Source organism: Chaetodon auriga, chromosome 12, assembly GCF_051107435.1.
Source record: "Chaetodon auriga isolate fChaAug3 chromosome 12, fChaAug3.hap1, whole genome shotgun sequence".
Classification (NCBI taxonomy): domain Eukaryota; kingdom Metazoa; phylum Chordata; class Actinopteri; order Chaetodontiformes; family Chaetodontidae; genus Chaetodon; species Chaetodon auriga.
The window spans coordinates 10,180,266-10,190,050 of NC_135085.1; the positions used below are offsets into that span (position 1 = coordinate 10,180,266).

A 9,785-nucleotide genomic window follows, 5' to 3' on the forward strand; every position below is an offset into this window, starting at 1 on the left:
AACAGAAACAGCATGGAGGCGGTGGAGAGAAGAAGGAGCGGAGGCTCTGGTAAAACCTCAAAAAAAGGTTCGTTTCCGTCAAGAATTTGCTCTCTCATAACAATATTAGGCTTTCTGCATGTGTTTACAGTCTAACAGACGCCAGAAAGAAGTTTAAACATGCTTCAGTGTCTTACACAGGCACTTTGTGTAAGTTAGCTTGTTGCTCACTGTCGGGTAACTGGTGTACTGGTGTAGTGGGGAAACAGTGAACAGTACTGTTAGCATTTTAACTATATTGTTGTTGTTTGTTTGGCAGGTGGAAAACGCGTCAAAGCGCTGACCGCTGAAGAAGAAGCAAGAAGGTGTGAACGGGCGTCTTTTCACAGGATGCTGGAGTTGTTAACAATACTAATGTCGAGCTAATGCACTATTTCATGCACTAATATTTTACAAAGATTTAATCCACTTCATATTGATTATTAGTAAAACGTGTCAACAAATAACGTTCTTCAAATGTGTCTGCTTTGTCTTACGTCAGGAGGGAGGCAGTGAAGGAGAAGTTAAGGGAGAAGTTGGAGCTGGAGAAAAGAGCCTTGAAGGTGGTGGAGCGTCTCCTGGAGGACAGTGTGGCTGAAGACTTCCTGGTTGACTGTGTATGTTCAGTTTGGCAGCAGACCAACAGTAGCCTCAGCTCACAGCTCACCCCTAACTTGTCTAATATGAGTGAGACCTGATCCTGTGTTACTTCTTCCTTGGTCCTGTTACCTTTTTTTATCACATCCTGGTAATAGTGATCCTGTCATTTTCAGCAATTTTTAAAACGTTAATGATGGTGAGAAGATCAGTAGAGGTCAGGCTAAAATGACAGTGATGTGATATAATAACAGTTAATGTTTAGGTGTCTTAAGTGTCTTTTTGAGACACACTGAAGTATTTTTCTGTGATCAAAGATCAGATGTTAATCCAGACTAATTCACATTAAGGATCATTACTTGTCGGCCTACAAGTAGTTTGCTCTGTCAGACACTGATATAGACAGGCACTTAAAGAAGAGGCAGTGAATTATCACATTAGCTGTGTTTTAATTCTCCAAGCATTGACCGAAATATGTTGAGAATCTAAATTTACAATGATTGTGCACTGTTCAGGTTCTGCATTGACACTGTGTTCATTTCTGTGGTGAGCAGCATGTTTACAGTCTCCTCTCTTCACAGGCAAGGTTCATTACTCCTGCTAATTACAGAGATGCTATAGAGGAGCGATCCATTGCTAAACTGTGTGGTTATCCCATGTGTCCCAATAAACTGGGCAAGGTAAGACCCTTTATATCAGTCTTTACACTCCAATGCAAGTAATAAACATCTTTCATATTTTATGCTTCTAATCAGCTTTGTGAAGACTCAGTGCAACTGTTCATTTTATAGATCCCGACTCAACAGTATAAAATTTCTACTAAGACCAATAAGGTTTACGACATCACAGAGCGCAAGGTAAGTGCTGCTGTGTGTGGGTTTAAAAACTAATGTCCAAATGGACTTTATTTTTAATGACTCAGGCAAAATAGAGATAATTTGTGCATCTCTTTTTTGTGATTAGTGTTTTTGTAGTAACTTCTGCTACAAAGCCTCCAAAGAGTTTGAGCTACAAATACCGAAGACACCTCTTTGGCTCAGGCAGCATGAAAGGTATGTGGGCTCTTCCCGTCTTTGTCCTGACACACAGCTATGAACTGATTATGAATGGGGTAATTTTCTACATATTAAGACTGTGTGTCTACTTTCTTTTTCACTGACAGTCCTCCAGAAATTAAACTGATGAAGATAGGAGATGGGTATGTATTACCTTAAGTGTCTTTTTTTTTTTTTTTTTTTTTTTTTTTTTTTTTTTTTTAGATGTTTGGTGTTCTAAATGTAATATATTGTGGGTTTTATGATACATGTACTAATTCAGTGTAACCCATGTGTGTCCAGTGGGAGTTCTGGTGAGGAGGTGATACTGTTGGAGAGGCGTCTGCAAGAACAGGACATTGAGGACCCGCTGGTTGTTGAACTTGAGGACCGCTCTGAGCAGCGTGATGCTGCAGCCGACCTCAGCCACAGTGAAAGCAGTGACATTGAACAGGAGCAGGACTTCATCTCTAGCGTGGTCTCCCAGCGGCAGGGACCCAGGGTGCACTGGGGCGACCTGCCTAAACGTACAGACGAAGACAAGAAAGCGGAACACAGGAAGATGGAGAGGCAAAAGAAACAGAGGAGAGAACGAGATGAAGAGGAGGTCAAGGGTCATCGAGGTGGGGACGCAGAGGGGGAGGGAAAACTGGGAAAAATTGAGAATGGAAAGGGGTCGCTTTCACGTAAAACAGGAGCTGGAACAGACACTGACAAACCAAAAAATCTGGTCTCATTAAACATAGACAAACCTAATGGAGAGCAGGTGTCAGAGAAGAAAGACTTGTCTGAGGAGCCCAGTGTGGAAGAGACGACATGTAAACTGATTTCGTGCAGTTTGTCTGAGATGGTCACTCACACTGCTCCCCTGTCTGATGCCTCAGATGCCACTGCACAGGCAGAACTATCCACCTCTCCACCACGTAAAGACTCAAACCCCTCAATAGAAAGCAAACATCTCCCTTCTTCAGCTCTGATCAACACGAATCAGGACATTCACAACACGGCATTGACCAGCCAGCCGGGCCTCAACATCACCCAAGTGGGCATGAGCAAGAGAGGGGCAGCGGGGCTACGAGATCTGCTCAAGAACCTTACAGCTGGAGCCAAACCCGATTCCATCCGGCTGAAACTCCTGGAGTACCTGAGGAGAACATTAAAGGAATGGAGAACTGACGCAACCCTCCAGTTCCTGTACGGCGATAGCCATTCTCTTGGCGCTCCTTTTGCTGATGATAAAGAGGAGAAAGAGGAGGAGCTGGATGAAGATGACCTTGACGATGAGGTGACCAATGAGGATGCAGAAGAGGTTGATGCAGGGGTGCAGAATAGAGTGTCGGCTGCAGCTCCAGACTACAAAACACTGCGGAAGGAGAGCCAGCAGCTGGAGCTAAGAGTCAAGGAGTTTTATAAGGGGACGTGTATTCTGCCTGAGGAGGTGGAGGAGCTGCATGGACACAAGGTGAGTGAAGGAGGGAGGGAGTGGAGGGGCTAGTTGTAAGAGTCACTGTATTGAAAATATAATGTGTTAATAAATTTAACCGGGGCATTAAGAAGTGTGTTTATGAGCTGAAGTTTGCTCTGCAGCTCTCACACATCTTGTTTGTTCCCCCACCAGGTGACAGTCCAGGACCAGAGCCTGAAGGACCCAGTTCTGCCGCTCGTTGACTCTCAAGCTCAGCACCTCATCCAGAAACGCATCACAGTGGAGAAGCTCACCAGCTGGTATGTGTGTGTGTTTGCGTGTGTGAGTGTGTGCGTGGGTGTGTCTCTGAATATGCTTTGGTGTGTTTCATTTTGTGGACACCGATTAAGTTGTATGTCCAGAAACCTTGTATTAGTTTGTTTATGTGCTTTTTCAGCTCTGAACATACTGTATGTCATCATGCCAGAGGTACTGGGTTCAAACTGATCATAGTTCATTATACGGTTGAGTGCTTCTTGACGTGTGTGGTGTTAACAAGCGTTAATGAAGCTGCTGGGCCCTGACAGTGTCATGCCTCCCCCTTGGAGAGATGCAGTGACAGGACAATGTCCTGGTTTTATAAATACTACCTTGATAAACTTAAATTCACATTTCTACCTCGTCTTGATAGCACAGATTCATTGACAGTGCTAATTGCATTTTTCTGTTGTATTTGTCTCTCTGTCCCTCATCTTTTCGTCTGTGTTGTGCAGCCTCAGAAACATCATTGGTCCTCTGCGTCTCACCATGAGTGACGTCTCCACTGACCTGAACAACCTGGTCAGGACATTCAGGTCAGTGCAGCACAAATACACACTTCTCTCTCACGGTTACACACACACACACACACACATGCATCCTTTTTTGATCTCATCATTTTGGCATGCGATGAGGCATAAAATGTGTCACAAAAACGGACTTTTTAATTTTTTATTTAATTCGTAAATAAGGCGGAAAATACTGTGTTTGCAGGGAATCACTGTTCACATCAGTGCATTTAAAGGTTTTGTACAAGAGCCAAAAGCTTTGCCTGCTTTCTGCATGCAACAGAATGACAGTATACTGCATCATGGCTGCAGCATGTCTACAGCGTACAGAGGCATCCTGTTATATTCATGAGAATGGGATGTGGCCCAGCTCTATAATTACACATTAGTAAGGTCCATCCCAACATCAGATTTGCTGTGTTTTCTTAAGAGTTTTTTGGGGATTCTGCTGTGTCCTTTATAGTATTTTACATATGTACATTTTTCTTCTTAACTTAATGGTAAAAACAACAAAATCATTGCAACATTTTGCCTGAAACTGCATCATTGAGGTGTATATGTTCTGAGATTACTACAATATTCAAAGAGAAATTAGAGCGTTAAACTTGTAATCAGCAAAAAATTAAAAAAAAATTGAAATTCCACATTGTAGGTGAAGAACTCCGGTGCCCCCTACAGGTTGACATGTAACATTACAACAGGAGTCAGGTCTCAGTAGACCTTTTTCCACAGCAGACATTTTGATGTCATAGCAGGAAAAGCAGGTGAAGTTAATGTCTAATCATGGCTCTGTCCTGTTTTTGGTACTTTAGTACACATACAATACATACAGTATTACATCCTTTTGTTTTTTTAAAGGCTGCAAATACACAGGTCAGAGCACTTCAGGCTGATTGGACATCAGCTCAGGTTGAAGATGGGTGGAGCTATGCTGGAATTACACAAGGTCATCAAACTTCACCAACCAGTAACAGCTGGCAGGAGTCATAGCAGGAAAAGCACAGCTGTTACTGATAATATGTGTTTCCAGTGATGATGTTAACAATGGCTTTGTTGTATTTTAATGGCCCAGTAAGCCATGACAGTGAGGAGGCATGCATAGTGCCAGTACCCCGAAACTGAAGCAGCTTAATGGAATTCAGCCACCTTTAGTGTTATCATTTGCACATGACAAGTGAAAATGTCTCGAGTGAGAAACGCTTTTAAGAATGATACAAGTGTCACTTCTCCCGCCCAATCAGGTGCAACCAAACTAACAGGAGGGTCACTGAGATATCAATCAAGCTCAGTCTGCACATGCCCAGAAGGTCCTGAGAAGGAGCCTAATTAGACAAAACAAATGAAAATAGCCGTGCGGGTGGACCAAGAGTCTGTAGTTTCTGCCTTTTGTCATTGTGTTTGTTTTTATTGGGACATTTGAGCATTTTTAATGTGCCATTTGTTATATAACAGAAATGTAATACACATTGCCCTTGCCCAGCAGTAGTCAGTGTAGTAGTTTTTCAAATTTATACCAGAATTGACCGTTTCCTGCCACAGGCCTGCTCTGTGTTCCCATTGGCAGGTTAGGATGTTTTCAACAGGAGTGCTATTAAATCACTGTGTAGTGAGTAACACCTCCAGAGTCCTGCTTCCAGGAATTCTCTTTCTGCTGTCAGAGGCCCCGCTGACAAGAGGCTTAAACCAAAGAATATACACAGCGCTGTCACAGAAACATACATCACTGCACTATTGCAGGCAGTGTTTGGTCCGGTCTTGTGCACATTTTATTTTCTTAGTTTATTTATCATCAGAATCGGGTGATTTTTGACACCTGCATAGAGAAAGTTCCTCTCGTCTATTCTCACGTGCATGTTCACATATGGTCAGTGGTTAGATTTATCTGCAGCACAAACACCCTCACATGACATAAATCTTTTAGCTGTGACTGGCCCGGTGCTCACTTTTATTTTTTTCTTACCACCACAGGTTCACCAACACAAACATCATCCACAAAACTCCGGAGTGGAGCCTCATAGCCGTTGTGCTCCTTTATCTGTAAGTTTATAGTGTGTGTCTGTGAGTGAATGTGTCACTTCAGTGTTACTAGGATGCACCATGACAGCAGGAGAGTGTGTGACGCGGAAATGTAGAACCGCTGTTCCCAAGAAAATACACCCTGTCAGCAAACTCTTCACTGCCTGTGTGTGTGCAGCTGTTTGTGTGTGTGTGTGTGTGTTTTTTTTACATAAACTGTGGCTTGAAAAGGATATGCTAAACTTAAGTAAAGTGATATTAATACATCAGAAATGACCAGCTGTCAAACTTATTCGCAATGCTTTTTTTTTTTTTTAATAGATGAAAGATATGATCTAGAGTGCGGCTTGGGCTGCATATTTCTGTCTGAACCGAACATGAGTCTGACGTAATTTATGTAAGCTGAACTCTGTGTGTAACACTTCTCATACAAGAAATTTAGCTCAAAGTGCTTCACATAAAAAAGACAGAACAAACATAAAAACAAGGTTTGAAATGTTATGGGAAATAAAATGAAGAATAAAGCCCACTCGATCATAATATCAGGGAAGTCATAGCTTGTTAAAAGCTGAAGTAAGAGATGAGTTTTTAGTTTTGCTTTGAAAGTATTTCTGAGGTGGCTTCTCTCATATCTGTAGGTAGTGTGTTCCAGAGCTTTGGGGTGTAAATGACAAAGACTCCATCCCTGATTTTCTTTGAGCTGTTGCTGGAAACCTCCAATAAACCAGCAGCAGATGATCGCAGTGTTCTTGAAGGCAAATAGTGAGCAAAGGAGTTAGCGATGTAGCTTTGTCACAGTCCATGAAGGGCTTTGTATACAAGGAGGAGGACCTTATAATCAGTTCTAAATATTACAGGAAACCAGTGCAGAGCAGCTAAAACTGGACCACTGTGCTCTCTGCTCTTGTTGGTTTGTTTGGTTAGCTTGCCTGTTAACCCTGATTACACATATATGGGCACCTTGTAAATGACTGTCAAAGGGCATTGTTTTATATAGGCTATAGGTAGATAGTCTCACACACACTCATTATGCAACGTCATCAGCACTTTGAGTCTTACCAGTGATGATTATACCACGTCAAGTAGGCAAGCAAGCCCAGCTGACGTGACTGAACATCATTTCTGTTGTCCGAACCCAGCAGACGGGTTGGGTCAAGTCAGTGAACAGGTTTAAAAAAAAATCCATGTTTACATCTTGGAACTAAAGCCCAGATTATATCAGTGTTATGCCATAATTGTCTGTTGCATTAATTTAACACAAACACTCGTTTGTCAAAGAGGAAAACAAGTAAACTTTAACCGACTGTGACTGGGATTCACCTTCAGCTTCAAAGTAAGCAAAGATTTGACAAGATGCTGCATGGTTTGGCATTGTGCTTAGCCCATGTTGTGTGTGTGTGTGTGTGTGTGTGTGTATACTATGCGTGTGTTTTGCTGGCAGTTCATAGACAGTTCCGTGCTGCTCCTGTCTAAGTACACACAGACGTCTCATGGCCTTATCTCCGCCTGACTGCCCCTCTCCAGATCCGTGATACCAGACCGAAGGCACACACAAGTAGCCCTGTACACTTTCAAGATACACACACACACACACACACACACACACACACACACAATAGTTCCCCTGTATGCATCCAAGCAAAATGAGCACTTTAAATTGCCCTGGCTGGGAAAGCTTTCACCTGATGCCCAACTGACTCTGATTTATGATTCCCTCCGTGGCCCAAGGTCAGTCTGCATCAGTATCATAACTTACATTGTGAGCTCTCTTGAGCTAAACAAAAGAATAGAGTCAGAGTGGTGCAGCTTGAAAGGCAGCAGGTAACACAAATCTGTGACTCTTAAAGTAAGGGAGCCTTGTGACTGCAAACTCTTCCTTTAAACACAATTATGTAAAAATCATTTAGTGGCAAAAGTGAGATATTGAGAAGTCTTTGAATGTCTCTGAAACGTGGGCTAGTTTGGCTTGTGTGAAGTACTTCTGGTTTTTGACCTGTGTGGGGAAAAGAGAGAGTGGATTTGTTACCTGTGCACTGCAGCTCTGACCTGATCGGAGCTGTCCTGTAGTGTTGACAGTCGATGTTGGGAGATAAATGTTTAAAACCACTGCTTTGAGATATGATTTTATCCAGCCCATGAAGCACTTAATAGCCTTTCATTTATGACATATGATGACTGATGATCAATGCACTTTTTGACAGCTGGCTTTTGTTTGATCTGTCTTTGATAATCGGCCCTTTTGGAAACATCTCTTCTCTTTGTCACATGTCCCACTGGTACTCTATGGTTTGATTAGTTCCCATTTGACTTCAAGCTTCTCCATCCGTCTATTCCTCCATCATGAATAATTTGGTGTGCTGTCTTATCTATCTGTTGCATGGCAGCTGTGGAGCTAGTCTGGCCTCTATTGTTCAGGCCAGCTGAATAATGGATGCCCCCCCTGCAACATTAGACCCTGGGGTGGACCGGAGATTAACCAGCAGTGCACCTCCACACAGGTAGACAGCACAGGTAGAGGGGGAGGGAGGAGAAGAGGGACGGGGTTTAGAGAGGTGACAGAGATCAGCTGGAAGGTCGCACACAGTGGATTCACAGCAGGAGGTAAACACTCTTTATTCAGGAGTGTTGATCGGTGTTGATTTGATAGATTGTGGCACGGTTTCTCTACAGATGTGAAATTCCATGTTAGTGCAGGCATAATGACTATGAACAGACACACAGATGCCCGTTTATTCGGTACAACAAGCTGAAACTAATGCAGTCCAAACCACAAATCTGCAGTATGTCCCACCTTCATGAAGTTTATGAGGTCCAGCTTTTGTTGAATCCAGCAGCACCACAGACTAACGCTGTTATCTCTGCATATATTTTTTGTCACAGTTTGTTACTTTTTTTAAACAATTCTGGTATAATTCTGTGTTTGTCTGTATGTTTAATTGCTACTGCAACAAAATAATTTCCCAAATTGGGATCAATAAAGAAGCAGTCTAAAGTCTAAAACCTCCAAAATAATCCGATAGTGGAATCAGAAACTCTATAAAACACTGAAAACTAAAAAGTACAACCTTCATGGAAGTAAGATTGATTGCAGGACTGTATGAATTACCAGGTTTCTCATGTTCCATCAAAGCGTCATATGTAGAACAAGATTTAAAATCAGGATACTAATGTGATTGTAAACACACTCATGTGCGCAGGTTTACTGAGTGATCTGGATAGCTGTGCTGAGTGAAAACGAGAAGCCCCCAAATCTGTGTTCTACTTAACAAAATTACTCATATGACTCAGTGAACCTTTCAGAGCAGCCATAGCGGAGTGGATCCTGTCACAGAACATGCAGCTTGAATATGAACGTTAGCGCTTAATGATATGTTGAAGAGCGCTGTCTGTGTAAAAACTGTGATTATGTTCATGAGTGTATTAATGTCCGTCTGTGATGTACATATGTAGGAATCTCTAACAGCTGCAGCCTGCTCAGAGCATGTGTGTGATTTTGTGCTGCAGGTTATCAGAGGTGTCTCCGGTGGTGCGAGAAGCTTTGGAGATGCCAGCGTCAGTGGAGTATTTGAACACGCTGATGGAGGAGCTCGGCCTGCAGGAGCAGGACCTTCAGGACTTAGCCCAGCTGTTTAAAACCTCTCCGCACTGACACACACACACACACACACACACACACACACACGCAGCCTGGAACAGACACACAAATAATAGATATACGCACAGTCTTGACTGGCTGAAATATGTGTGTTTGTTTCTACAAATAAAAATGTTTTTTAAAAGAAAAGCTCATGTCCTTTTCTAGTTTGTGTTCATGTGGTTTAACTAATGTAGGATGTAGGAGTGGAGTCTGCAGGCTCTTTCACTGTTGACTGTGTGGCAGCATCACTG

The 9,785-nt window shown here is 42.6% G+C and overlaps 1 protein-coding gene across 1 annotated transcript; it reads left to right on the forward strand.

The window, feature by feature from the left end:
• The first annotated feature begins 4 nt into the window (after nucleotides 1–4).
• rpap2 (RNA polymerase II associated protein 2) lies at nucleotides 5–9,672 on the forward strand. The gene is made up of 12 exons (XM_076746019.1): nucleotides 5–67; nucleotides 299–344; nucleotides 521–635; nucleotides 1,197–1,295; nucleotides 1,407–1,472; nucleotides 1,579–1,667; nucleotides 1,778–1,813; nucleotides 1,953–3,111; nucleotides 3,268–3,374; nucleotides 3,828–3,908; nucleotides 5,850–5,918; nucleotides 9,402–9,672. The coding sequence occupies exons 1-12, from the start codon at nucleotides 13–15 to the stop codon at nucleotides 9,544–9,546; spliced, it is 2,067 nt and encodes a 688-aa protein (XP_076602134.1). The 5' UTR covers nucleotides 5–12; the 3' UTR covers nucleotides 9,547–9,672.
• The last annotated feature ends 113 nt before the right edge of the window (nucleotides 9,673–9,785 follow it).

Coding starts and splice junctions, on each gene's coding strand:
- rpap2 (XM_076746019.1), top strand. CDS start 13: ATGGAGGCGGTGGAGAGAAGAAGGAGCGGAGGCTCTGGTAAAACCTCA. Junction 68..298: donor TGGTAAAACCTCAAAAAAAG/GTTCGTTTCCGT, acceptor TTTGTTTGGCAG/GTGGAAAACGCGTCAAAGCG. Junction 3,909..5,849: donor AACCTGGTCAGGACATTCAG/GTCAGTGCAGCA, acceptor TTACCACCACAG/GTTCACCAACACAAACATCA.